Source organism: Coloeus monedula (genome assembly GCF_965178545.1).
Source record: "Coloeus monedula genome assembly, chromosome: 30".
NCBI classification, from domain to species: Eukaryota; Metazoa; Chordata; class Aves; order Passeriformes; family Corvidae; genus Coloeus; species Coloeus monedula.
In genome coordinates, this window is record NC_138810.1 from 3,331,664 (window position 1) to 3,359,440 (window position 27,777).

The following is a 27,777-nucleotide window of genomic DNA, read 5'->3' on the forward strand; positions in this document are numbered from 1 at the left end:
ACTAAAAAGACTTATTGCAAAAGCTCTTAAAGATAAGTAGCACTTGGGCCCGGGGAGGGCTCTGGCCTGGGGGCTGGGAGATGGGCTGGGGGGCCAAATGGGGACCCCGGGGGGGAGTGGTGGGTGCTGGCAGGCCCGGGGGGCAGCGACTCGGCGGCCACGGACCCCCAGCCAGGGCAGGGCTGTGCCGGGGAGGGGCAGCGGCAACCCTGGGAACCCACAGACACCCCAAACCCCCCGGGGCAGCGGCTGCCGGGGGCTCAGCGGGGCCGGAGCTGTGGCCCCAGAGCCCCCTGTGAGCCCCGGGGGGGTTGGGGCTCTGGTGCCCACCCAGCCACGGTGGTGCCAAGGGGGTGTCCCCGGCTGGGCCCAGCTGGGGGCTGCAGCCAAATGGGGCCAGGGGTTTCCTTCTGCCTTTCTCCCGGAGGATGGCTGGGTTTGGGTCCACAGGGTTCCCTGGGGACGGGAGGGACTGCAGGGCAGTGCTGGCACTGGCCAGGCTGCCCAGAGCCCAGGAGGGGTGGGCGGGGAGGGACAGTGCCCGGTGTCCTCAGAGCCGAGGTGGCAGCTCCCAGCTGAGCCCCCTCGGTGCTCCCGGGGCTGATCCCGGGGCAGGGAAGATGTTCTGGACAGGTGGAGGAGCTGCGTCTTCGTGCCGGGAGCTCCCGGGCGAGGCTGGGCTGCGGGTCCCGGGGACAGAGGAACTCTCCTGGAGCTCCCGGCCTCTGCCCCGTGCCGGGCACGCCGGGGGCTCCTCGATGATCCCCCCACCAGGCACAGGGGGCCCAGCAAGTGCGGCCAAGGCATTGGAGTAGGATGAGCATGGAGACGACGGAGGACAGACGGACAGGGCTGTGGATGGAGACTGCGGCCGAACGGCTGCTTCTTCTTGGCTTCTGGGTTTTAGTTAAAAAGGCCGAGGGGCGCCAAGGGGGAGCCGGGGCAGGCCCGTGCCCTGGCCCACTGTGCGTGTCGCTCCCGCTGCGCGGGACGGCCGGGCTGGAGCGTCCTGGAGTCTCTGAAGGAGCAGGGCAGGCGCAGAGCAGCTGCTGCGGCGGCTGCGCCAGGGTCCGGCATTGCCCGACCCCACTGCCCGCCCCGAAATCCGAGGCCGTCGCTCTTGTCCGTGTCCCACCGTGCCGAGGAGCAAAGGCCCCCTAGATGTGTCTCTCCGCTGGCGCTGGCGGGGAGAAGGGCAGCTCTCGCAGGGCTTTGGTAGCTCAGGTTGTACATCCAGACGTCGGTTAGCAGGTGAAGTCCTCAAAGGTGCCCCGGGCCGGGTGGTGAGGTAGGATGTTGGCTGCGTACGTCATGCCTGCTGGGTGCCCCCGTATGCTTTCACAGGGATTCTGCAGGATAAATGGGATGTTGGGGTCGCTGGTTTCATCCAGGTCCTTGCACAGACCCAGCGTTATCCCCCCCAGCATCTCTGCCTGGCCCCTCTGCGCCTTTCCCAAGCGCTGCCCAAAACGGTGACTGCCCACCCCACAGCAGCAGGAGGGGACAAGCAGGAGGGGACAAGCAGGAGGGCACCGTGCTGTGCCCCACACTCACGTGGCGCTTCACGTCGTCCATGCTCAGCGCGACGCCCTTGTCTGTGTTGCTCCTCTTGTGGTTCTTGCGGCACTTGCCCCGCCGGCACAGCCGGTGCTTTATCACCTGCCAGAGCCACATTTCAGCACCGTGGGGCTCAGGGGTGGCTCTTCCCCATGTCCCACACGAACACAGCCACGGGATGGAGGAGACGCTCACCTCATAGGCGTAGTCGAACAGCTCCAGGACTGTGAGGATACTGGCCCCAATGAACAGCCCCATCTGCCCTCCAATGTCACCTGCAGAGGAGAGGGAAGCCATCAGGGTGGCCTGAGTCCAGAGTCGGGTGGCAGAGGGAGCAGAGAAAGGGGCAGAGCTTGTCACCGCTGTGACCGGTGCCTGGCCATGGCAGAGCACGCCCTGCTCCACATCCGTGCTGTCGGCACATCCCGGTGCCTTGGGAACACGACCACGGTGACAGGGACAGCACGAGACCCCCTCGCTGGGGGACTCTGGCTGGGGACTGTCACAGGGCTCCTCACAGCCACCAACACTCACCCAGCAAGCCAGCCACCTCGTACGCCTTCTTCTGCTCGATCGTCTCGTAGTTCAGGGCTTCAAAGAAGATATCCAGCACCAGGATGTTCTCCCTGTGCAGGACAGAAGGGACATCAGGCTGAGGTTTGGGACGGAGGGACCAGAGGGTGCCCTGCCGCCGCGGCTGCAGCGCGTTACCCGATGTACTGCTCCGACTTGTTGTACTTCTTGGCCAGGTATTTGGCCGAGGCCTTGCTAGGAATCTTGACCATGGAGAGCTCTTTGCCGTAGCGGGTCATGTTGCAGGGCATCTCGCAGATGCAGTACTCGTTGTCCTTCTCCACCAGGAAATCTGTGCAGGGAGAGAGGGGGATGGAGAGATGGAGAAACCCAACACCCGCAGCTCCGTCCCACGGGGCCGGGCAGCCTCACCTAAGGCCGGATCCGCACACTCCTTGTACTGCTCCGGGGTGCAGTAAGGGGCATCGCCTGGGGAGACACAGAGCAGGTTTTCCAGGTGGGACCACACTGAAGGGCTGGGCCAGGGCCGGGCTGGGCGCGGGGCTCACCTGGCATGTGCACCATGCGGCAGTTGCAGTTCTCCACCAGGTACCGGGTCTCGCAGTCGATCCGGCAGGCCGTGATGCTGTAGGTGTCGTAGAACTCCGAGTCACCCGCCACGGCCTTGCAGTCGCCCCAGGGAGGTGGCAGGTAGATGAGCTGGAAGGGGGGAGAAGCCAGGAGTGAGGAGAGAAGCCCTCCCAGCCCCCAGCGTGGCAGGGGACAGACACCCTGGTGGCATTGGTCCCCAGGACCGGCTCCTCCTCTAAATCCAATGTGGGGACAGGGGCACAGTGAGGAGGCTCTGCTCCCGCAGCGCAGGGTGGGAGGGGACATCCCAGACCTGCCCAGTTCCTACCCGCTGCTCCTGGCAGGACACAAAGGTCTGGAAGCCGGGGGCCACCCCGAAGCCCAGCTGGTCGATCAGCGGGGGCTCGTCCTGGCTGTGGATCTGCACCTTGATCCCGGCTTCAAACGAGGTCTCATCTGTGGCAGAGAGAAGCGGGGTGAGCACTGCACTGTCCCTGCTCCGAGGGGCTGGGCTGAGCCTGCTGTGAGAGGCACCACAACTTCTGCCTCCCACGCTTCCCCTGGGCCAAGTCGTTCATCCATGTGTCCATCCATCTGTCCATCTGTTTGCTGCTCCACATCCTTGCCCCCTCCACTCCACCCCGACCCCCCTGCTCCACACCCAGGAGCGTGGCAGGGAAAGTATTTGCCTCTATTTATAAACAAGTGATGGCTGCGTGTCTAAACGATGGGGAGTTGCCATGGCAAAGAGCAAAGACAAGGAGGAAAAGGGAAAGAAAAGACCAGAAGTGATGAGAAATGGAAGGAGGGAACAGGAGGGAGCCTCAGGGATGTGGATCTGTGGTCTGGGGAGATGGGAAGGGGCTGGGCAGCACCCCAGGAGCTGCCGGTGACTGAGTGGACCTGCTGGGGCAGTGGGTTACCTGTTTCCCCCCACACCGGCAGGTACTCGTCCTGCTGGATGTCCAGCATGATCTCCAGGCCATTGCCAGTGCCCCCCTTCATGGTGATCAGCCGGGGCTTCCCGTCCTGCCCCGCATTGAAGGTGTAGCACTTCCCATAGCGGGTGAAGACCTGCAGGAGAGGACACAGGGCTGAGGCTGAGCCCCTCTGCACGGAGCCAGGAGAGCGTCCCCAGCCCCAAAACTCAGCCATCCCAGCCTGGGCATGGTCCAACCCGGGCTCCTGACCCAAGGGATCTCTCAGTGTTGGAACTGCCCATCGTGGCCCTGGTGGAGGATGAGATGTTCCCACAGGGATGGACTCAGAGGAGACACTGCAGATTTACAGCACCTCGGCCCCAGAGAGCCCACGGCAGCTGTGGCTCCCCGAGGAGCCTGATGCCTGCACCGGTGCCTCCTCCAAGCCCTCCTCCATCCCTGCAGAGGACGGGGCTGGACAGGATCCTGCACCCTCCCATCCCTCCTCGGCTATTCCAGCTCTCGCCTCCGGCAGCCGGCACGGCCCCAACACCACGGAGCTGCTGCCAGCCTGGGCAAGGGGCATGTGAGGGCAGAGGGCTCAGACCACATGGTGCTCCACAAGCCCTGATGCCACCAGGATGGAGGTGCCAGGCACCTCCTTAGCAAGCACAGCCCCGGGGATACTCTCCATGTCCCGCCAGCGGGTCTCCACAGCCGGTGCCATCCCCAGCTCTGGCAGACAGGGCTGAAATATCAGCCTGTCCCTGAGCAAGCTCCAAGGGCAGCATCACCTGCCGTGCCTGATCCGACACCAATCAGCTCCGGAGCTGCTCCCCATGCCGGGCCACCCTGGGGCTACTCACCGGCGCAAAGTCCCTGGGGCCGCAGCGCTGGCCGCGGTAGCTGCAGCTCAGCAGCATGTCCTCCAGCTGGTGGCAAGTGCGGTTAAAAAACCCGTACAAATTTAGGGGCTCGTCCTCCTCCCAGGGGCCAGGCTGGGCCGGGGTGAAGCCCAGCTCCATCCCAGGCTCGTAGTCGACCAGGGGGGCCAGGTAGAGCAAGTCCTCGTGGCTGAGCTGCGAGAGCCGCACACGGTTGATGTTGCAGAAGGTGACGGCGGGGAAGGTCATCTCGGGGCTGTCCTCCTCGCTGAGCAGCGTGACGTGGTGGTACTCCAGGTAGTAGGCGATGCGGTCGGCCACCTGGTAGAGGAAGACGGAGAGGGAGAGGAGGAAGGCCAGTGCCCACAGCGCCTGCCGGGCGCCCAGGCTGCCCTCCACGAAGATGTGGCTCAGCCCATGCAGGGTGCAGCTGCTGGCAAAGGCCACGAAGTCCGTGGTTGCCCCTGTGTCCTCCTCGTCCTCTTCATCCTCGTCCTGCCCGTATAGGAACTCGTCTGCTCCATCTTCTCCCTTCCCAGTGGCTGCAGCATCTTCTGGTCCTTCCTCACTGGAGAAGGAGATGGTGCAGAATATCTGGAGAGGCATTGCCTGGCCTGGGGGTCCCAGCTGTAGTGTGGAGGTCCTGGCTCTGCTGTGGGGGTCCTGGCCCCTGCCCTGCCACAGCCTGGGGGTCTTCAGTCAGTTCCTCAGTGGAGAGGAGCTGGGGAGAGCAGGGGAGGGGGAAGGGGCAAGTTCAGAGAGGAGAAACGGCGAAGGGAAAAGGAGTGAGGCGAGCGGGAGTGAGGGAGAGGAGCAGAGGGATGCTCGGGGTATATCAGGAGCAGAAGGAGGGGAGGAGGAGCGAGGGGCGGATCCGCGGGCTCCCCAGGCCCCCCGGGACTGGCCGGTTGCGGCTGCCAGGACGGAGCAGAGACGCTGCTGGCTCCAGAAGCGCCGTGGGAGCTCCCAGCGCTGCCTGGGGGCCCGAGGGGCTGCCGGGCTGGGGGCACACAGTGTGTCCGTGTGCAGGTACCCGGCACTGCGTCCCCACGCCATGCCCTCCGTCCTTGCGTGGTCTGGCCCTGGCAGCCCAAGCGGCTGCTCCAGCCAGGCCCTCCCCGCTGGGTCCCCGGCTGTCTCCAGAGCCACCGTATGCCAGGCTCTCTGCACTCGTCCTCAGGGCAGCTGGAGCCAGAGGTTTTCCCAAAATGCCTGTGACACTGTCCTGGTTCAGGAAGAATGCTGTGGTGTCCTCAGGCTCCTACGATGCTCCTCCCGCCCTGGCAGTGCCCATCCCTGCAGGCTCATCCCGCTGTGCCACAGGGCACATGAGAATCCAGCAAGTCCAACGTTTCGAGCGGTGTGAGGTCCGTCCTCCTCCGAGCAGGGCTGGTCTGGGCAGGATTTGGGCGCTGTTCAGGCAATGAGTCCTTCTGCAGAGCCCAGGCAGCGCCGGCTATGTCACCTCGTGCTTCGGATCCCACTGGGGCACAGGGAGCCACCTCTTCCCTCAGGGAATGGCATCCAGGCCTTGTGCTGCTGGGCTGGGGGTCCCAGAGAGCAGCTCTGGTGCAGGATGCTGGATGGAGCTGGCGGCTGCCAGGAGCACGGGCGTCTCCTCTCTGCAGCAGCGCAGCCCCTTCTCGTGGTTTGCTGTTTTCCTGTACTCAGCACTTTATAAAAGCATCCAGAGACCACAGAGCAATCTCCAGCCCCATCCCGGCACCGCCGTCACTGGCCCGGGGGGAGAATCGAAATCCGGCAGCACCTGGCTGTGCAGGGGCTGGATGGGAGGTTTGGGCTGCTGCCTGTGTGGGAGAAGCTCACCCCAACCCTCGGTTCGGCTGCTGTGTCTTGTTCCCCTTGCACCCTGCGAGGTTCCCAGTCCCTGAGCACATCCCAGCGCAGATGGACGCCACAAATTGGGAGAAAAAAACGGTCAGGAACTCAGTAAAAATCTGGCCTGGTACCAGCACAGTTATCTGCGATTCCTGGGCAGGTGATGCCGGTGGAACAGGCACTGGGGATCCCTGCTGGGGACAGTGATCCGTGATGTGACAGGGGGTTGTCCCATCCTGGGGCTCCCCAAGCTCAGAATGCCCTTCAGTAGGGCCCTTGTGTAAGAGGGACACTGGCAGATGCCACTTGGGGGCCTGCAGAAAGGGTGGATGACCTTGGGGATGAGCACCAGAGCCACAGGATGAAATTTCATCAAGCCAAGATCAAGGTTACACCTTTTGGGAGCATCCCAGAGAATCTGAGATGAAAACTCCTCCTGGGAAAGAGGGTCAGGAAGGTGGATTGGGTGGCTGGGAGCCACCAGGACATGGGCGCCAGGTCACACGTGCCCTGTGGGCACCTGATGGGGGATGAGCTGCAGCTGCAGGGAAGGGCTGGGCTGTAACAGCATCAGGGATGCTCCTGGGAGGGGGTTTGGGAGAGCTGGGCTGGTTCAGCCCTGTGGCAGCAGGCTGGGAACACGCGGGGCTGATCCCACACAGACTGGCACTGGAGGATGCTCTTGACAGGGAGGAGCAGGTAGGAGCTGTCTGGGGCTGGGATTTCTGGTGCTCCCAGCTCTGGGACTGAGTTCCTGTGCCATGGCTGTAGCGGGGAGAGGAGAAGGGAAATGGAATTAAGGAACTGCAGGTTGAGGGGGTTGTTTAGCCTCGTAGGTGAGCGGTGCTGCCCGGGACCAGCAGCCAGTCCCTGAGGGTGCGAGCGAGGGGCGGATCCGCTCCCTCGGCGCGGGGAGGTTTAATGTGTCTTCTTGGGAGCAATTGCAGCAGGGAGAGAGCGAGAAAGATGCTGTAATGAAAACATTCCATCATCGACTGGGGCCATTAACCTGCCTCGCTCGGCTTAAACAGCTCGCGGGGAGCGCCAGGGCCGGTTCGCAGCGGGGCGGGAGGACGAGCGCGGCCCGGCTCCGGTTACCACCACCTGTCCCAGCGGCGACACCCGAGCCGGGGTGAAGGTGACCGGGGACGGCCGCAGCCCGGAGCGCGGAGGCACCAGCGCCAAGGGGAGAGTGTCCTGACCCCCAGATCGGGGACAAACCGCGACCCCGTGTTGCAGGCAGGGGGGTGCGGCCCTGGTTTGTGCGAGTTTTGGGGATGCTGGAGGAGTCCTTGGGCTCGTTCCAGCTCCTCCCTCGCCAGGAGTTATTTTTACCCTCTCTCAGGTAAAGCTTTGGCGGGGGCGAGGGACGGGGGATGCTATAATTAGCCGTGACATCAGCCCCCGTGGCGGGTGCTGGGATGATGCCGCCGCACCCGACCCGGCGCTGGGACCGGGGAAGCTCCGTGCCCTCCTCCCCGCCGCAGAGAGAGATGTGGGATGGGAGAAGGAGATGGGTTTTTCCTGCCTCCAGCACCGTGTTTGGCCACTGTCCCGGGCGCGGTTCAGCCCCGCTCGCTGTTCTGCAGCTCCTCACGGGCCTGGGAAAGGAGGTTCCCCGGAGCGGGGGAGCACGGAGGCGGCGGGGGGGAAGCGGGAGCGGGATTTGACGGCAGCAACAGCACATTTCACAGCCTGTCACGCTTTAATGGCAGAGGAGATCAAAGCCGGGATGGAGTTATTCATAGAGATAAACCAATCCCCGAGGAGGCGAGGAGAAAACAACATTGCGAGCTCTGTTATCCCAGGTCTCCGAGCCCCGGGGAGGCTGTCGCAGAAAGCGCCCCGGGAGCTGGACGCGCTCGGTTTTGTGACGGGCACTGCCCGTCCCTGCCAAAGACTGGCTGAGCCGGGGCTGAGCTGCCCACGTCATCCCTGGGGGTGCCCGGAGGTCGGAGCTGGCTGCTGGGAAGGGAGGGGGGTGAGGTGCAGCCCCGCGGCAGCCAGAGCAGCACGTGGGGATGGACATTTGGGGCAGATGGAGACCCCACAGCTGGGCTGTCCTGCTCCCACCACGCACCCTGCTGTGCGAATCGAAAGGGAGAAAAATGAGGTTTTCCACGTGTCTTGGCCCAGTGATGGGCTTTGCAGCTCCCGGAGCTGCCAAGATGGTGGTGGAGGCACCGGCAGTGCTGCCGCCGTCGCTCCGGGCGGGATGAGCCGCTCTGGGACGGCTCCAGGGCTGCAGATCCCTCCCTGACCCTGGCGAGAGACAGAGCAGAGGCAGCCAAGCAAGGTGGGATTGCCCCGGCAGGCGGGATCTGTGCCGGGACTAATCCTGCGCCCCTTATCAGATGCTGCCACCTTGCCTCGGCTCGCTCCGCCAGCCAAGCCGGGCGCAGCTTGTGTTATCCGGCCCTTTATCCCCCAGATTAGACGCTTCACAGTGGATTAGCATGTCACATTCTAATGCAGAAAAATTGATGATTAAAAAGGAGTTTTTCCTCTGTATTATTCCCCACCTCCGCCTCCTCTCCACCCCGTCCCCGCGGGCCCACCAGCCCCAGCCGCGGGTACCGGTGATGCCGCGGCGCTGGGGATGCCGGAGTCGCATCCCTGGATCAAACAGGGGATGGGAAACAGGAGCCAAAGGTGCCTTTTTCACGGCGCATCCCGGCTGCTTCTGGTGGCGGGGTCCGGTACTCCAGGTCCCTGTGCCATTCCAGCCCCGTGTCCCCGGCTGCAGACTCAGCACCTGCAGCACAGGACTTTAATAAAAAGCACATTATGGTGAGTAATGTGCTAAGTGGACTTCATTATAGAGCCAGGGCCTCCCTGGATCCCGTTGTTCCATATGATTTCATATCAGATGAGCCTTATCTCCTCTCCAAACGCTTCCATTTAAACTCTATTAATCTCTGAAAGCTTTCCTGGGCAAGCTCTTCCCAGCCAGCCCTGCCGGGTGCCAGTGCTGCTGCCCCAGGCACTGAGGCCACCTGCAGCCACGCTGGCCCGGAGTCTTGGGGACCTCAGCCGGGACCCCTCCGCAGCTCCGTGGGCAGTCGAGCGTGTCCCTGGAGCCTTGGCTGTGATCCGCCGTGACGGCTCCGCAGCCGCCGCGTCCTCCTCTCCAGGATCTGTTTGTGCTCCTGTAATTGAACCAGTTTGTGCTGCTGAGAGCTTCCCGGTGATTTGCCCGCTGGCAGTGTCCCTTTGTGCCGTGGACGGGTCACCAGGACTCTGCCAGGACGCGGAGGGTGCTGCCGAGGTGTCGCTAATTCCCGTGCATCCGGGATTATTCCTGTGGACCCTGATCCCGACGCCTTCCCGTGTTTCCTGCCGATCACGAATTCCCCGTAAGCAGGTTGCAATTTTTTCCGACATCCTTCACAATCGCTCAGACAGTTCATGCAGGCAGATTCGAGCCGGCGGTTTTATCGGAGGGGGGAAGATACCCACGGTATTCCGGTCTGGTTTCCTTGCTGTGCTCGCTCGCTCTGGTTCCGCACGTATCACGCTTTTCAAATCTAATCTAATCCAAGCAGAGCAGTCACACAGCCCCAGCATGTGGTGGCTCTGGAGGGGTCTCCCTGTCCCTGCCAGCAGAGCAGGGGTTTAAAATCCCTGATAAAGCACAGAGTGGGTGGGAACAGCCTGCCCCAGCTCCGTCCTTGGGGTAAGAGCCTGGATGCAAACACACCAAACCCTCCATACAGAAAAAAACCCTCCAAAAATAAATAACTGGTTATAATATCCAAGTGTGGGGGCTGTATAAATAAATAAGAGCCGGCAAGGAGCTCCTTGAGCCCTGGCTGGAGCAGGAATTGCAGCGCTGCCTCGGGAGCTCCGGCCAAGCTCCACAGGCGATAAAACACAGGCGGCTCTAAACAGCCAGAGAAATTAAACTGAGGCAAAAGGCCATGAGACAGTTAATTTTCTGGTCTCCCTGTGGAGATCTGTGGCTCCAGAGGCTTGGGGGATCTGCCCCCTCCAGCCTGGCTTCTCCCCACTTGATATCAGGGAGAGTGGGAAAATGGCACCAGGAGGTTCCTGGGCAGGTCCTTTGGAGTCCTCAGAGAGCACCTTGCTATTGCCCAGCCTGGGGCTGGGAAAAACACCAAAGGGAGGCTGAGGGGAACAACTTGGAGCCCCTCAGATGCTGGTGTTGTCCAGGGCTGTGCTTCCAGCCCGTGCATCCCTTGGGACACACGTGCCCAGAGTGCCCTGTCCTCAGCCGTGAAAGCCTCACCTCCATTGCGGTCGGATACCACTTGAAAGCCTCCTCATCTCTTCCAGCAGCCACAGATGCCATTACAGCTTATTAATAATCATTAATAATTCATTTTTTAATGAGTCTTTATGTGCAAAGGCATTGCAAGAGGAACAGCAATGGCCAGAGGTGAAGCTGAGATGCTCTGAACTCTTGGCATGACACCTCCGGCTGTGTAGGACCCCTCCGGGCGTGCCAAGTGCTTTGGGAGTGTGCTGTGACACCTCTGGGTGTGCAAAGTGCTTCGGGGTGTGACATCCCCAGGTGTGCAAGGTGCTTTTTGTGTGTGTGACCCCTCTGGGTGTGCACAGAGCTTTGGGGGTGTGTGACCCCTCTGGGTGTGCACGGTGCTGCTGTGCAGGGGGAGCTGCTGGGGCTGGGCACAGCCCCTGGGCAGAGCCAGCGACTAAATTACACTGGCTGAGCCTGATCCTGATCCTGCAAGTCCTTCTCCTCTAATCCCACCGATGTCCAGAGCTCTGAGGTTCAGGTGCTGGATGCACCATTCACAGCTCTAACAAAGTGGCTGCGAGGTGCAGGCACGTGGTGGCCTCTTGCTGTGCCATGCCAGGGCTGTGTTCTCATGCCCCTTGTTCCTGACCCTCTTTTGCACCGTCTTGGCCAAGATCAGTCGTTGGTGGGCTCAATGGTGCTGGACCCACACAGCCACGGCGCCGGGGCTGTGCTGTGGCATCGCTGTCTTGCCGCAGAGGGAGAGTGAAGTGCAGCCGGCTTCCCACAAGAGTTCCCGTCCACGTTCGTGTTGGTGTGGGGTGAGCAAAGCCACAAGCAGCCGAGGGCTCCCCGGTCCTCCTCCCGCCTGGCCAGGTCTGGGAACGCTCGGGTGAAGCTGGGGCAAGGAGGCAGCCGAGGAGCAACGCGTGAGTGTCTCTGCTCCGTGCCCGAGGGCGAAACAGCTCACGGCTGCTTTCTGGATGATTTGCTTTGAGCAAAATACAGTGATACTGGAAAATCTCTGAGCTGCCGAGCTCAGAACAGAGTCGGGGCTCTCCCAACCCGCTGCACTTCCCGGGAGAGCCGAGTCACCACCAGCAAACGGCTGCGGTCCCGTGCGTGGCGGCTCCTCTGCTCCATCACCTCCGATTATCTCGCGCCAGGCAGCCCATGTCCCGCTGGGTTTGCTTCATTCGTCTGGAAATCGGGGCAACCTCTGGGGTCAAACTCTGCTGCTGTTCGGCTGCAGAGAGAGGCCGATATGGGGGATGAGCCCGGGTGGAGTTTGTCGATGATCCAGGTGGGGATGCTCGGCTGGGCCCCCGGGAGCACCACCAGGATGCCCGAGGTGAATCAGTGCTCGGAAACAATGGATACAAGCCAGCAGTTTCCAACGCTTATAAGTTATTTAGGAGCCTGTGTGCCGCTTTAAAAAGTGATTTGCATAAATCACTCAAATGTCTTACAGAATTTGTAAACGAACCGGCTCCGCTGGGGACCGTGGTGGGAGCTGCTGGGGCTTGGAATGCTGCTGGGAAGCAGCCCCAAACCAGGACGGGACTATCTGGGGCCAGTGGCCATGCCTGGTGCCCACACGCTGTCCCCAAGTTGTTTTTCCAGAGCCAGATGGACCCATGCGGTTTGTTTATTAACTGTCAAAAGCTCCAGGAAATGTCTGGGTATCAGTAATTCCCGCGCCCGGTCTCTCCAGCTGTGTTGGAGATGCTTCTCACTCCGGCTCCGTGATTATCCACTAACGCTGCGCCACGGGGGAGCTCCGCTCGCCACGGGGCTCCGGGGCTTGTGACTGCCGCGGGGCCGTGTGGGGCCACGGGGGGCTGTGGCAGGGTTTGGGGTCCCCTGGAAGGGGCTGGCGCCTGGATCCTGCGGGGCTGAGAGCCAGGGGAGAGCAGGGGCCCGGCAGCACCCCCGGGCTGAGCATCCCTGAGCGTGTCCTACTGTGCCCGTCCCTCTGAGCTCCCACGGGTGCTGCAGGACACCCCAGCACCCTCCAACCGGGCAGGTTTGCAGCACACAAGGGTTTTTTTTTCCAGGGGTGTTCCCGGGGAGGCAGGAACAGAGCTCTAACAGCCCCTGGCTAGAGCGAGGTGGGCTGTGGGCTGAGCAGGGAGCCCAGGGGTGCAGAGAGGTTTTGGGGGAGCAGAGGGGCACACATTGGGGTTTAGCAGGGTCTGAGGGGCACAGCAGGATCTGGCGGTGTCTAGTGGGGTTCACCAAGGTGCAGTGGGATCAGAAGGAGGGTGGGGAGGCTCAGCAGGGAGCAGTGGGGTGCTGTGGGGAACAGGATCTGTTCTCCACTGCAGGAGCTCCTGCACTGCTCTGGAGATGGGAGGAAGGAGGAGAGGAGGAGCGTGGTTGGGCTTTGCTGGGGCTGCTGCAGACCCTTCCCACTCCCTCCCTGCCTCTGTCTCTCTGTGCACCCGGTGTTTCCAGGGCAGAGGATGCAGAATCCAATGCAAAAGGCAGCGGCATGATCTCCACGTCAAACTCAATTCTCCCTAGTGCCAGCTCAGCCCTGGAGCCTCATGGAAACAGTCCAGAGGTCTTAATCCTCTCCAGCTCATCGAGGCTGTCCCGTGCACACTGCCCAGGGCTCCAGGCTCAGCCGCTGTGCCCCACAGCAGGACAGCGACAGGGAGCTTGGGATGGGGCTCTCCCTGGGATGGGTTCACGGGGTGTGAGAAGGAAAAGCTGCAAATGCACATTGTGCCACCCCAGGCACGGCTGCTCCTGTCCCCCCTAGCTGCACCAACCACCCAAAAGGGGCTTTCCAAGCACTGGGCACCTTCCTGAGGTTTCCTGCAGCCACAGTTCCCATACCGGGGTGTGGAGAGGAAGGCTCATCCTCTGCCTTTCTCCTTTTTCCCTGGGATGAAGAGAAAATTCCTGGGGTTTAGAGTCCAGAGATGGGACCCCTGGGCCTTCCCATTGCTGGGTGAGGCGTAGATCCCTGTGGATATGCGAGGCTCCAGGGGAACCTCACGGTGTGGGAAGGAAGAGCGAGCAGGGAGCTGGGGGGGCCACGAGTTCCCGCAGCGGAGGGAGGACTCCAACTCATAAATAATGAAGTAGGAAAGAGGGAAACATTGATCTGTGCTGCTAATGAGGGTGTCAGGGAGTGTGGCCCTGAGCCGGGGCGACAGTGAGGGCCAGCCCCCTCCTGCAAAGGAAAACGTGTCTGTCCCCTGCCTGTGCCATCCCTGTGTGAGGCTCTGGGCACGGCCCTGGGAATGGGGACAACTCAGCCCCTGTCCCTCTGGGCCGTGTCCTGAGGGAGGTCAAGACTTGCCCCTCAGCTTTGTGTTTGCCTCTCCAGGCTTTAAGGTCATGCCAGGATTTTGGGACTGAGGGGAGGAGATCACAGCACCTCCCTGAGCATCCTTGTCCCTGTCCTGGGCTGCTGCAGGGGGGGAGCTTTGGTGGGCACCAAACACCACCCTGGTGCTGGAGGGGCTGTGGAGAGCCAGGGCAGAGCTGGGGTGGGCCAATGGTCCCCCCCTGGTCTTTTTAGAGGGTTCACTCTCCAGTATGGGATGAGTCTGAGCCTGGTCAGCTCCACTGGAGTGTCCCTGCACAAAGCTCTGGGGAACACCGGCCGGGGGGCACATGGAGGGGCATGAGCAAGGCCGGGCCCCCTGATGTGGCGGGTGATGGCGTAGGATGAAAGAGGAGGTGGGAAGAGCTCACATCATCCCAGGATGGGTTTCCCCACAGCATCCGGCATGAGCCCTGTGTGCTGGGGGGCCCTGTCCTGGCTGCAGGTGATGCTGAGAGCTGACCTGGGGGGGCTGAGACCAGCCCACAGCCCCCCTGGGCTGCTCCCGGGCGGGTGCTTTGGGGGGCACACGGGCAGTGCCCCCAGCATGGGGGGTCCCTGCTGTGGTGCCGCCGCTCCCCCACCCCAGCAGCGCGAGGGGGGACCCGGGCAGGAGGAGGCTCCTGCTCTGCCTTACGGTCACCCCAGGTATTCCGGCTCGGCAGCCCCTCATCTGCACTCGCTGCGGCTGCCCCGAGCCCTCCCTTCTGCCGGGCACAGATGAGGCGGCACCGCGGCGTGTGTGGCCCTGGTGCTGCCGCCGCTCCAGCAGCGTGCGGCCGGCATCGCGCCCCCCGGCCGGCCCCAGGATCCCCGCGGCCCCACTGACCTCCAGGCTGTTCCCACTGACCTCCAGGCTGTCCCCATTGACCTCCAGGCTGTCCCCATCGACCCCCTGCTTGTCCCCATCCGCCCTAGGCTGTGGGGTCTGGGCAGCCCCCAAAGCCTCCCTGGAGAGATCTCTCTCTGTCCCCTCTGGATCAGTGACAGGACAGGGGCAGCCCTGGGTGCAAAAGCATCCCCAGACACTGACGGGGCTTCCCAAAGTGCAGAGGGGACCCAGCCCCTGTGTGAGAAGGTGGGGCCCCACCGGGGTGGTGTTGGCTGATGCTGCATGCCCAAGTGCTGGTCCCCAGCACCCCCCAGCCTGGCCGGGGCCACCAGGCCCAGAGCAGCACCGAGCCTGGCTCAGCCCGTGGAGGGAGCAGCAAGGCAGCAGGAATTTACTGGTGAAACAATCCCCTAAAAGCTTCTGAGAGTGCCAGGACCCCATCCCAGCCCCACCACGCACAGACCTGCCTGTGCTGGGCTGCAAGGGGACTCCAAAGAGCAACAGAGACGTAGCACAGAGCCAGCTTCCTCTAATCAAATCCATTAAATCCTCCCAACCTGCTTGCAAGGAATAATCCAGGCAGGAATAACAAACCAGCTGCGAGTCTGTTTGGCTTTTGCCGGTTGAAGGGGATGCAGAACGCAGGGATTTGGAACCACCAGATGAAGGGAGGGAGCTGGGATGAAGGTCCCTGAGGATGGTTCCGCGCAGAAAACGCGACCATGCCCCGGGAAGAGCCGATGTCAAACAGGGCACAGGCTGGAGCTGGCCCTGCTCGCCAGCCCCGCTGGAGGGGATCCAGCCCCCTCCGGGCTGCAACGTGCCTCCATTTAACAAATAAAACGCCTCATGGCTGACAACAGACACCTGCTCGTGGAAAGAGCCCGTCACGGGAATTTAATGCCAGTGATTAAAACCACCCGAAGTGCTCTGGGACCTGGGCAGCAGCTCCGCATACACCCAGCCGTGCTCGGTGTGGGGCACAAGTGAGACATCCCTGGGCTGGTGACGAGGATGGGGACCCCGAACAGCACAGGGACACAGGCTCCACGCCGGAGCTGCCCGGGAACAGCCGTGGCTGCTGCCGAATTGATTAGGCAGCACCCGAATAGCCGGCACTGTTTCATTCCCAGCTGGATGGGGCCAGGCAGCCGCAGGGATAAAGGCTTTATTGTGCGCTGGATCCACCAGCGCAAGAACAAGCTCCATGGCAGGGCACAGCACTGAGCCACTGGGACCTGTGTTCCCAAGGGATTCGGCCATCCGTGCTCTCCCTGCTTTTGCACTGCAGCCTCCTCGCCATGGCAGCTTCCAGCCCGGCACGCACAGCCCTGCTTTGCAGAGCCCAAATGAGCTCTGCCCACGTGGGAGCAGCCCACGGAGCTGTACGGAGCCGCACGTGCTCCTGGGGACAACCTGGACCTCCAGAACCCAGCGGCATCCCCTTAGTGATGGTGCTGCCAGTCCTTTCCGAGCCAGAAGGAGGCAGGAGCAGCTACAGGTGGACAAACACCCTCCTTACATGGGGGAAAGGTGGCACCGGGCAGGGCCCGCAGGTCACTCACCACTTTGAAGTCTTCAGGGGTGCACTGCTCCCCACGGAAGAAGCAGGACAGCAGCATCTCCCGGATGTCGTGGCCAGCCCGGTCATAAAACTCCAGCATGTTGAAAGGTTTGGGCTTGAAGTTTCGGAAGTTCGCCTTGTCCTGCAGGATTTCCAGCTGCTTCTCGTCGGCCGTCTGGGTGTCTGGGATCTCGTATCTTGGGGAAAAGAGCAGGGAGAGGCTCAGGCCCGGCTGTGGCGGCTGCTCCCAGTGGCAAAGGCCATTTGGGGTTCCCAGGAGCTGTGTCCACCCTGACCCCGGCATGGGCTCAGCACAGTCCCACTTGACATTCCAGAGCATCCAACAGCACAAGCTGGCCCAGAGGCACACGGGAGATGGCAGAAGGATGGATGAGGAGAAGCTGGGCAGTGGCCACGTTCCAAACCCATCCCACTTGCCCCACTGCTGGTCCAGCAGCACCAGCCCTAGTTGAGGCTATCCAGGCACCTGCCCTGTGCCTTTGGTGGCGTCATGGTGAGGTGGTGGCCTTGCTGTTACATGGGCCGAATGTGCTGGGCCTCAGCTCTGCTGTCATGGCTGAAAACCCCTCCCTGAGGCAGGAGTGGGGACAGTGGTGAAGCCCCTTGGCGCTGGTGTGGGCAGGGAGTGCACCAGGCTCTCGACAGCGGCTTGGCAGCACCAAGGAGCTGCCACAGCCACGGGTGAGAGGCTTCCACAGCCCAAGGAATGGCACCATCCTGGGGTGTGGGTCATGCTCAGTGGCTTCACCTGCTGGCACCCCTGGTCTCGCTGCATGGGATGGCACCAAGGACATGGCACTGGTGCCATGTGTGAAGGCACCCAGGACATGGAGCCAGGTGTGCTGGATCAGCCCCACAAGAACCCAGGGTGGCCCTGGCCTTGTTGCATGTGCTGCACGCTGGGGACGGGAGCTGTGCATGCTGGATCCATCTGGGGCAGCCCAGTGTGGGATCCACAAGCCCAGGAGCATCAGCAGGACCTGGTGGCTCTTGGCCGCATCCAGCTGCAGAGCTGGACTAACTGAGATGTCACCTGGGGCCACCTCAAGGCACCGGCACCCACCTGTTATTGAGCAAGGCCAGGAGCTCGCCAGCGTGGTACAGGTCATTCTTGGTCACTCGGCTGAACCGAAACTCGTTGAGGTTGCAGAAGGTGACGGCGGGAAAGGTGAGCCTGGTGGCCGCCACCTCGTCCAGCTTGGTGACGTGGGGGTACAGGAAGTAGTACTGGATGCGGTTGGTGCAGACGAGGGCGAGCAGCGCCAACGAGCCCAGGAAGCAAAGTGCCCAGACCACGCGCTTCAGCGACAGCCGCTCGTACGAGAAGATGTGCGAGAGCCCGTGCAGGGTGGAGCTGCTGGCGAAGGCCTGGATGCTCACCGGTTGCCCGCTGTCCACCTCCTCCTCGTCCACTTTCAGGTCCATCATGGTCAGTGCCAGCACCCCGGGGTGGCCACTCTGCTGAGAAGGGAGCCCGTGGGTGCTCGGTGCCACGGTGGCCTCGTGGGTGCTGCGGGAGCCCAGCCCACGGCAGCCCCGGGCAGGGACGCGCCCGGCAGCGCCCGCGAGGGGCAGATGCTTTGCTGTGCCCTGCTCTTGCCCCCAAGCCTACATATATTTATATATATATACACACAGAGACAAGCATATATATATATATACATAAATGTATTTATCTGTATGCAGCCTCTTGCATTTCCTCCCCTCCCACCTCCTCCCTGCCCTCCCCATCCCACGGCAGGATTGGGGTGCTGTGTCCCCACACCCCCCACGTTATCTCCCCCTCCCCTCCCACCTGCCCCCGCTCCCCCTCCGCCTCCCACAAATGGCACCGTCGCATCGACAAACAGATGAAGGAATCAAGGATGCAAACCTGGAATCAGGGCCGGCGGCCGTGGCTGGAGCTGGGTGCGTGCTGCTGTCGCTGCGCCCTGGGAGCCGGGGCTGGGATGAGCCTCTCGCCACCGGCTGGGAACACGGGAGCGGGAGACGTGCAGGCACCGAGGGTGCTGAGGCACCGAGCCCGGCAGCGGCGGGTGAACCGGAAAAGAAGGGGGGGGAATAAAAATAGCCTCGTTGGTACCTTGGTGCAAGCGTGGGAGCGGGGATGCGCCGGGGCCTCGCTCAGCGCCGCGCGGGGGGACCGCAGGCGACCATCGCTGGAGAGGAGGCAGCTGCCGTGTGCGAGGAGATAAGAGGAGGAGAAGGAAGGCGAGCAGGAGGCTGCTTCCCTGCCAAACACATGGATACCTCCCCCTGTGGCTATCTGGGAGCTGGTGATTTCTTCAGATGCATAATCCGCATGAAGTCATTGTCTGAGCGCTGGTGGGGCCGGAGGCCGCGGAGGGGTGAGGGGTGCCGCAGGCCGGTGGGCAGCGAGGAGGAGAAGGAGGAGGAGGAGGAGGAGGAGAAGGAGGAGGAGGAGGAGAAGGAGGAGAAGGAGGAGAAGGAGGAGGAGGGAGAGGCGCAGGAGCGGCGCTCCAGCGATTGCAGGCGCTGGCAGGGGCTGTTGGTGCTGCTGCCGTGTGCATGTGGGTAATGTGTGTGTGCGTGTGCGTGTGCCGCTCCCATCCCCCAGCGCCTTCCAGGGATGCTCCGGCTCCTCGCTCTGCCGGAGCCCCCCGGTCCCCCCACTCAGCCCTGACCCGTCTCTGCCGGGCCACGGCCTCCCCCGCCCTTCAGGCTTCACCCGTGGTGGCCCCAGCGCCGGGGCGGGTGCTGGGACACCCTGGGGTTGGTCCTTTTGGGGGGCACCGGTGGCCTTCCAGCCCCTTTCCGGCCATGGGGCACACGTGTCCTCGAGTGTCCACCCCGGGCTCACCCCGTGCAGCCCCGCTCTGCTGCCTGTGGCTGGTCCCTGTCACGCTTGTCACGACGACAGGAACTGACCCCCCTGGAGGCGCTGGGCCCTTGCCCTGCTCCGGACACGCTGCCCCTTTCCCAGTATCGTCCTTCTGCCGCTGTCCCCGGGTTGCTCCCGGGGCAGGAGGCACCGGCTGCCGGGTGCTCTGCTCCTCCCCGGGGCAGAGCGGGGGGGTTGCACAGCACTGCCCAGATTCCCCCCAGTGCCAGCACATCTCCCACTGCCTCCAGCTGCACCCGTGACTGCCCCGGAGAGCGGGGTGCCCTCGTCACCCGAGCTGAGCCCCCGCGGCAGCGGCTCTGGGTGCGGAGGCTGCAGCAGGCGCCCGCCCACTGCTCCCAGTAAGGTGGCTGCAGTCAAATGGAAAAGGATGTTTCAATGTCCTTTACAAGTGTGATGTTGGAAAGGGACAGCCAGACCCCAGGGCTGTCACGACAAGCTGTGTCCCTGCCCAGAGGTGCCTTCCCAGCACGGTGTCCCCACCTGAACCGCAGCAAATGGGGGTGTGGGCACTTTGGGATCCAGCAGGGTGAGGCACACATACCCCTGCCCCCAAATCCCACGGCTTGGACACACTTGGTTTGGTCCTTTTCTGGAGCATCCTCTCCCCTGCCTGAGCAGGAGCCCTGGGTTTTACAGCGGGACCTGCTCAGGCGATCTGAGGTGGGGCACAGGGACGCCCCCTGAGCCAGTGCCCCCCCTTGCTGGGCTCAGGGACAACCCTGCCAGTGCTTGGGGATGTGGCTGCGAGGCTGGGAGAGCAGCATTAGCATTCCCAGTTGGCACCAGCTCTGCCTTTCCCTTCCCGCTCCGTTCTGCAGTCGGCATCGCTCCTTGCCGGGCCGACAGCTGCCTGCTGATAGCTGTCCCTCCATTAGCGCTCCTGATGGGAGCCCGGAGAAGGATGTGCTGCTGGGGTAAGGGATAAGGACATTTAGAAAGTGGTTGTTCCCCCCCTCCTTCTCTTCTTCCAGATGAGAAGTCGCTCTCTGCAGTGGTTTTATTGACGGTAAATCCCCCGGCAGCGCGGGCTGGGCAGGGAGGGAGGAGGTCTCAGGCTGGAGCAGGTGAGCACGTGGACGTTCTTGGGAGTCCTTGACTTCCAGTGCACAAGAAACCCCAGGGAAGAGGCTCTGCTGCATCCCCTGGATGGAGAACGTTTCCTGGGGGTCTCGTGGAGCTGTCGGGACCCCAGACACCGCAGGACCCTTTTCTACAGGAGCCAGGGAGGAGGAGAGCGGCCAGAGGAAACTTCCTTACCGCTGGCCCTCGGCCAGGGAGAATGCAGCTGCATCCTTGGAATCGAGTGGAGCGTGGGGACTGGGAGCGTTTCCGTGTTATTTTTTGGGGAAGCCACGTGAGGGTTGTGTTAATTCCTGCTGGGAGAGACAGCGGAACCAGCCGAGGGCTGTGGGATGGGTGAGGAGGTAACAGCCCCAGGTGATAACTGCAAGACACGAAGCCTTAGAGGGGTGGGTTAGTGAGGAGTGGCGGGATGTGAGTGGCTGTGGCGGAGTCCTCCTGTTATAAACGGGTGCTCAGAGCACGGATTCAGTAGCCAGGGCTCCCCTCAGCGTGCCCTCAGATCTAATTAGCGTGAAAAAAGTAATTAAGGGAAGGTGCTGCAGAGCTGAGGCTCCCAGCGCAGGCTCCGGCAGACAGGCAGGAAGCCCGACGAGTCTTGGGAACTCCTCGGGAGCTTGGGCCAAGGGATAACTCAGGGCCTGGGGCTCTTTCCTCACCTTCCCAGCAGTGCTTGTCCCTGCTCCACCACACACATCCCAGTTACGGAAACCAGCTCCCATCCTGCTTCTTGGAAGAGCATCCCCAGGGTGAGGATGGATAAGTGATGCTTTTCCATGCTTTTTTGGGGTTGTGCCCTGCTATTGCTCCCTGCATGGAAGCAGCCCTGGCTTGCAAATTGCTTCTTTATCTGCACCCGCTGCTGTCCAGGAGGCAAATTAATTAATAATGGTCAATTAGTCCTGTGGGTGCTGGAGGTGCTCGGCACCGCTGTGTTCCTTCCTGGAGCGTGAGGCTCTGGGGCTGCCTGGCCCTGCAGTCCGGGACTGTATTTGTATATTTGAGAGATTTAATTCAGAAGCCACCATTGGCGTGTGGCAAAGCTGCTGGGGCTGCAGAGGCAGCGCTCAGGCCTTCACCCCATCCAGGACAAAAATTCCAAAGGAGAGGGGGGAAGAATTCCATCCCCCCTCAAACCTGGACTGAGTGATGTGTGAAATATCTTCACAGCCGATCCCCGCTAATGGGTTGCAAATTGCTTCCATCAGCTCCAGCATTACAGATTGCCGTCTGAAATTGCTTCCAGGAGCCCATTTTGGGGCCAAATACTTCCTAGCTTGGGGAAATAACCATCAGCAGCATTAGTGACAGTAAATTGTATTCAAATGAGGCACCGTGGGGCCTTATTAGGACTTCTCACATGTGCCTTTCTCGCTGGTGGGGCAGCTCCAGCATTAGGGAATCTTGCATCCACACAGAATCCTTTAAGTTGGAAAAGAATTCCAAGATCATCCTCCAGCTGCTGCCCCAGCACTGCCAAGGCCATGACTAAGCCACGTCCTCAAGTACCACATCTACATGCCTTTAAATCCCCCCAGGACTGGTGCCTCCACCACTGCCTGCGACAGCCTATGCCAGGGCTTGGCAACATTTTCCATGGAGAAATTTTTCCTGTTTTCCAGCTCCAGGTATTGGGTACCTGGAGAACAACTGGTCTTGCCATTAAAGACTGGGACAAGGAAGGCTTCTGCCAGTCCCTGTTGACCATTCCCATTGCTTTGTGCTGCTCCTCGAGGCATCGCCTCGCTCCAGCTCTGAACCAAGAGCAGCTCCGTTGCCTCCACAGAGATCCTGGTAGAGGTCCAGGGTTTCCTAATTCATGAGCACATCGTTAATTATCTGCTGGAAGCCAAAGCCTCAGCATCTTGGTGAGACTAACGAGGCTATTAGCAGAGCTGCTTCTTGCCATGCTGGCTTGGGCTGGCCCGGAGCGTGGTGCTGTCCCGGGCGGGTGAGCAAAGGCAGAGACAAGCTTTGCGTCGCATCCTCTGGCACTTATTTACCTTCTAAACCACATCTGACCATTGCTGAGACCTTTCCAAAGGAAACCACAGCATCTAAATGCCGAGAACAGAGAACCCAGCACGGGCAGCTTGGTGAATCCGTGGGATTTCTAAATCAAGCAAATCCCCAGTGTCCACATAGTGGTAGCTGGGGAAGGGTCACGGCCAGCCTGGGTGGAGGGTTGAGCTGCAATGCCCAGAGCTGCTACTCGCAGGAGGTCCCCACAGGGTTATCCTGAGTGAAAACACCACTGTTTAAACCCAGCAGTGGCTGCTCCGAGCCGCTGGGTCAGCGGGCCCCGTGAGCGGTGTCTCCGTGTGATTTATGCTGTGTTGTGCCGTGCTCTTGCTTGCACCCGCTTGGCTCTCCCGGCGTGAGGAGCAGCCAGTCCATTAAACACTGAGTCATCCTCAGCAGCATTTAATTTTGTGAGGGGCAGCAGTTTGGATAATTAAAGGCCTCCATCGCCAATGCCAGCGGCTGTGGAGCGCGGGGCTGACGGGGAAGGCGAGGACACCCGGCAGCACCGCTTAACCCGCCACCGAGGAGGTTCAGCTCTCCCTCCCTCCCCTCTGCCCCTGCATTTTGGAGTGGGTTTTAACCTTTTCCTGCCTCAGACAAGGGCTTCCTTATTCAGGTGAGTGTGATGATGCTTTGTGCTGTTTCTGCCTGGATTAACCACATCCTGATGGGATCTCCCATGGGCAGATCTGCTATCTGGAGGCCTTGGCTTATTAAAAGGACAAGCTGTTCGGGGAGCTGGTAATAAAGCGATGAAAGCTTTTACGAACCAGAGTTGAAGGCACTAATATCGCTGTGCTCTGCGTGGGTGAGAAATTAGACAAGAGTTCCTCTGTGCTGATGGGGTTTTTTCTCCCCCCTATTCATCTTTCTCAACAATTATCTTTTATTTTGATATCTTTCTATTTAAACCTTCAGAACTGCTCTCGGGATGAAAAGGAGGTTGAACTGCTTAACAACCATGCACCTTGTGGTGCGGGGGACCTGGAGGCACAGAGCCATGGGGAAGGTGGCTCGGGCTCTCCTGGGGTTTTGGCAGCAAGAACCATCCCCAAGAGTCAGGCAGCAAACTCCCTGGGGATGGTATCCTGTGGGAGGGCAGGAACACCTCCTCACCAGCAGCCTTGGGAAGAGCCATAACGCTGCCTCTGTGTTGCACCAACACTGTACACCTGGGGCTGGATAGCTGGGAATTCCTCCTCCTGCTGCTCGTCACCCTCACATCTGGGTGCCCCTCATTTACTTTGGGGCCGAGTGCATTTTTTGCAGCCCCTTCAGGGTTGTTTCTACTCTTTTTCCATCCCGGAATCTCGCAATCAATCAGCCGCATCTTTCCGGAATTGTGGACCGCACCTTAAAAACCAAAGGCGGATGGAAACCCTGTGGAAAATCATCAAGATGGGTGTGTGGCTTCATTAGCTCGAGCAATTAGCATGAGGCAATGCAAAGGCACTGGCTCCTGCTCAACCACTGTCCTGAAACACTTCCCCTGTGCCCGAATTCCACCTTGGCTGGCTCCTGCCTTCCCCACTTGTTTCACCCAGTGTCCAGAGAAAGCCTCTCCTGGGACACACAGAGGCCTGGGGCTGCTGCCCTGGACTGAAAGGGCTGAAGATGCTCAGGCTGGATGGGACCTGTGCCTGGAAGTGGGGGGCAGAGACTAAACAAAATCATTCCACAGGATGCTGGGTCAAGCAGGGACCTGTGTGGTTGCCAGCGGTCCTGCCGTGCTGCCCAAGCCCATCCCTCCTGGCTCCTCGCTCTCTTCCCGCTCTGATATCTGTATCAGAAGCTGGTTTGGAGCTACCTGTGCAGAAATGCCCCTGTTGGGCCATGCTGGTGCTCCCAGAGATGTGTCCAAAAGGCACCTTGCTGCAGCCCCAGGCCACGAGCAGGTCATGGTTCTGAGTGTGTGCGCACAGGGGAGATCCCGGGATGTGCCACGTGTGACAGGACAACAGGAATCCCCAGCCCCTCTCTGGGTGCGGATCCAGCCCGCCCCCTGTGCTGCCCCACTCATCCCACAACATTCCTCACTGCCCTGGCTTTGCTGGCGGGGCTGTTTGTCCTCGTGTCCTTGTCACTGCCGTAGAGCCCATCTGGATGACTTTTTCTTTTATTCCCTCTGACACTGGTTGTGGTCACAACAAAACTCATCTCATTACGGAAATGCTGAGGGTAGCTGGAAGGGGAAATGGATCCCTCCGTCTGGGAAGTGCCAGGTCGGCTGAGGAGCCGGGTTGGAGGAGGCAGCTCGTGTGTCTCGGGTGTGCAAAAGCTGCTCCAGCAGCTCGGGGCTGTGGGAGCCAAAGGGTTAACGCTGCCGGCATCCTCAAACGGCACCGATGGGAGCAGGAGCTTCTCCATCTCCGAAAGCTGGCAAACAAATTAAAGCAATGTTGCAACTAATGCGTTTCTTTGCAGCAGAGAGGAGGGGAAGAGCAGCTCAAAGGCTGCGGAGACAAAGGCGGTGCAGATGGGTGCTGGGGGACCCGCGAGCGCCACGTGCGCTGCTCCCAGCTAAGCTCGGATTTGCTGCTACGGCTCCGTGACAGCGGCTGGAATAACCTGGGGAGGATTTATGGGAGCCACAGCAGGGCCAAAGGGGGAGCCTGCCTGGAAAGGGCTGTAGCTGGGAATTACTCTGGTGTCGTTGCTTCTCGGTGCTCGTGTCCCATTTCCGCAGGAGGGATTGTGTGGTGCAGGGAGGGAATATGGCACTGGATGCTCCAGGCACAGAGATCAGCGCATCTTCTCCCCAGCAGCCGCCTGACACCCGGCAGTCCAGCATCTCCCACTTGGCTTCCTGGGCTCTTATTTGCGTTGACGAGAAATTAAACAGAGAGATGCAAATCCCCTTGAATGACATAAGGAAGCTGATAGCCCCGGTGGAGCCAGGTCTGGGGCTGGTGGGTGCCCAGGGGGAGGAGGCTGGTTGGCAGAGTTTGGTGTGTGGTGAAAGGGCTGGGGGAGCTGGGCAGCTGGACCCACAGCCATCGTCCAGGGGCTGCTGCTGCCCCCCAGCATGGCCTTGTCCCCTGTTGGCAGAAATGACACATTTCTCACGAAGGAGGGGCTTTGTCCCCTCCCGCGGCAGCCAGGCCCATGCAAGGAGCAGATGGAGCCCATCTTGAACGTGCAGTCTCAGCAAAAGAAAAGCCAATAATCGAGTTAATTACAGACGTTATGTGATCACTGGGGATTCCCAGGGGATGCTGGTGATGGAGCAGCCCTTTGCCCGCCATCCGCAGCCGGCGGGGCTGGGGCACCCGGCCGGGGGCTGAGCTGCCCTCCCTGCGGATGGCTCATGCACAAACCCCCTCGATGGACTGACTTGGAGCTCTGTGGTTTTGGGCGTCGTATCCATCCCTTCCCCTGTGTTTTTCTTGGCTGTGTCTCCTGAGGCAGATTCACGGGGTGGCTGGAAGTGCCGAGCAGTGTCTGCCCTCCCCAGGAGCTGTGCCTCTGACTGTGCAAAACGTGACTGTCCCGAGGGCAGAGCATCGTCTGCCTTTGTCTCACTGCTGAGAAAAACTAGGAGAGAAAGTGCAGCAGCTCCTAAACTCCTCGGTTTAAAAGTGCATTTTAATTCGGCTTGAAAGACCACAGACCCCTTACCTGGAGCCTCTGGGGCAGCTCTGCCACGTCCCCCAGCCGCGCAATGTCTGACCAGGGACACAAGGGACTTTCCAGCGGAAATGCCTGCCCGGAGGCAGCGCTCAGCTCTGGCAGCCAGAGGATGTGGATATGCTGGTTTGCCCTCTTGGTGCTTCTGCTCTGCTCCCCATCAGCTGAGCTAATAAAGTTTGGACTCGTTAAATCCACAAATGGTTTCAAAGTCGATTGCCCTGGGCTGGCTCGCAGCTCCCGCCCACCCCTCCCCTCGCCTCTCTGCCGGGGAGATAAGGATGGCAGTGGCTTTAATTCCTCACTTATGCATCGACTGCCAATTCTCCTGTCCGCTCACCCTTGATAAATATTGCACAAAGATTTGGCGGCCAGTGTGCCAGAGATAAAGGTCCAGTCTCACCAGATCTCCTTCCTCTGTGCCTCTTGTCTCGTTATGTGTCCAATTTGTTAAACAACCCACCTGCTGCAAGAGGCTCTTCCCGTCCTGGCTCCTGCCTTGGATTATTGCTAAACCTCTGCGTGAGCCTCCAGCCTGGGCTGAGAGCTGAGGACCAGGGAAAGGCGCTGTCATTTCCAGGCCTTGAGCTGTCATTGATCGGGGATCGATAGCGGAGCTGCCTTGGCTCAGAGCTCTCCAGGCCTGGCAGGATCCCTGTCGCTGGCGTCGTGCGGGGGCCGAGGTGCTGCCGTGTCATCTGTGAGCCCACCCCTGGCAGCAGAGCCCAAACCAGGATTTGGGGATGCTCGTGTGCAGCAAACCTACAAAAGAGAGTGTGCCAGGAGTTCTGGCTGGGTTTAGCCTTGCTAAAAACCCCCTTTGCACCAGGGAGGCCAGGCTGGGTGAGCACAGTGTGGAGTGCCAGGAGCGGGGCTGGTGCTGGGGCCGTGTCACTGGGAGCTGTGCTGTGTCTCACCCACCCACCACGTCTGGGTTTGCTGGAACTGGCTCCCCCAGTTCAGAAATTCTCGAGGGGCTGAAAGCTGCCCTTGGGGGTGCACAAATATCTTATGGAGATGTGGCGCTGATGGAGCTGCTCAGGGGATGGGGTCGTGGCACAGGGAGGGTGCCCAGCGCTGCTGGTCTCCTCAGGACCATGCAGACAAACGGCCTGATGTTGCAGCTCCTGCCCAGGCCTCAGATTTCAGGGCTGCTGGAGGCAAGGGGACAGGCAGAGACCATCGATTGGAGTGGAGAGGGAGAAACAGGAGGGAAGGTCTCAAGAAACCTAATCACTGAGTATGAATATAGATCTGGTTGGCGGCATGTTAGAGCTGATATCCCCCCTTTGCATCCTCATCCTGAGTGTTGTCTCTCTTATGAGAAGATCAAATTAAAGAAGAGGTGCGTGTTGCTCAGGTCTGGATGTCTTTGAGCTCGATGTGGCACAGAAGTCTGCTATTCCTGCTGGAAGAGCAGCTGTCCCAGGCAGCTTCAGGTGCTGTTTAGCTTCCAGGTCTCTGGGCTCCGCAGTTTGCAGTGGCTCTGACAACACGGTTTGATCACTATCGTTTCTAAATCCATGAGAAATGTCATCTGAAGTGCAACAAATAACGGTCTGATTATCTGCTGGATCCTAATGCTACTCCCTGGAGATAACAAGCTGCAATTTTCCCCCTGGGCCATACAATAATTGCCCCAATTACTCCCAAGCAGTGGTCATTAAACTCACAGCACCGATTTCGTTTACAAAGCAAAAATCATTAAGCAGGTGTGTGTGTGCATGTTCACTGCTTGGCTGGGAGTGACCGAGGCTGCTCTTGCTTTGTTCTGGGAAAGGAACTCTTGGTGGCTGTGGAAAACCTCCATGGTTTTCCCACTCTGTGTGGCACAGTTCTGTCAGGAGCGGCGCAGAGGAGTCTCCGGATGATCGACCAAATAAAATGCAGTTGGTG

At 60.8% G+C, this 27,777-nt stretch overlaps 1 protein-coding gene across 2 annotated transcripts; it reads right to left on the reverse strand.

Moving 5' to 3' along the window:
- Positions 1–1,244: 1,244 nt before the first annotated feature.
- On the reverse strand, positions 1,245–17,711 carry ASIC1 (acid sensing ion channel subunit 1; the record flags this gene model as incomplete). Of its 2 annotated transcripts, XM_082298936.1 has the most annotated exons (11): positions 1,245–1,349; positions 1,555–1,659; positions 1,753–1,832; positions 2,092–2,183; positions 2,269–2,422; positions 2,503–2,559; positions 2,640–2,790; positions 2,990–3,117; positions 3,585–3,735; positions 16,264–16,459; positions 17,347–17,711. In XM_082298936.1, 11 exons carry the CDS (start codon positions 17,709–17,711, stop codon positions 1,245–1,247), a joined length of 1,584 nt encoding a protein of 527 aa, XP_082155062.1. The 2 variants fall into 2 exon arrangements, with proteins under 2 accessions (XP_082155062.1, XP_082155061.1); XM_082298935.1 differs by lacking the exons at positions 16,264–16,459; positions 17,347–17,711 and adding an exon at positions 4,448–5,071.
- Positions 17,712–27,777: the final 10,066 nt, after the last annotated feature.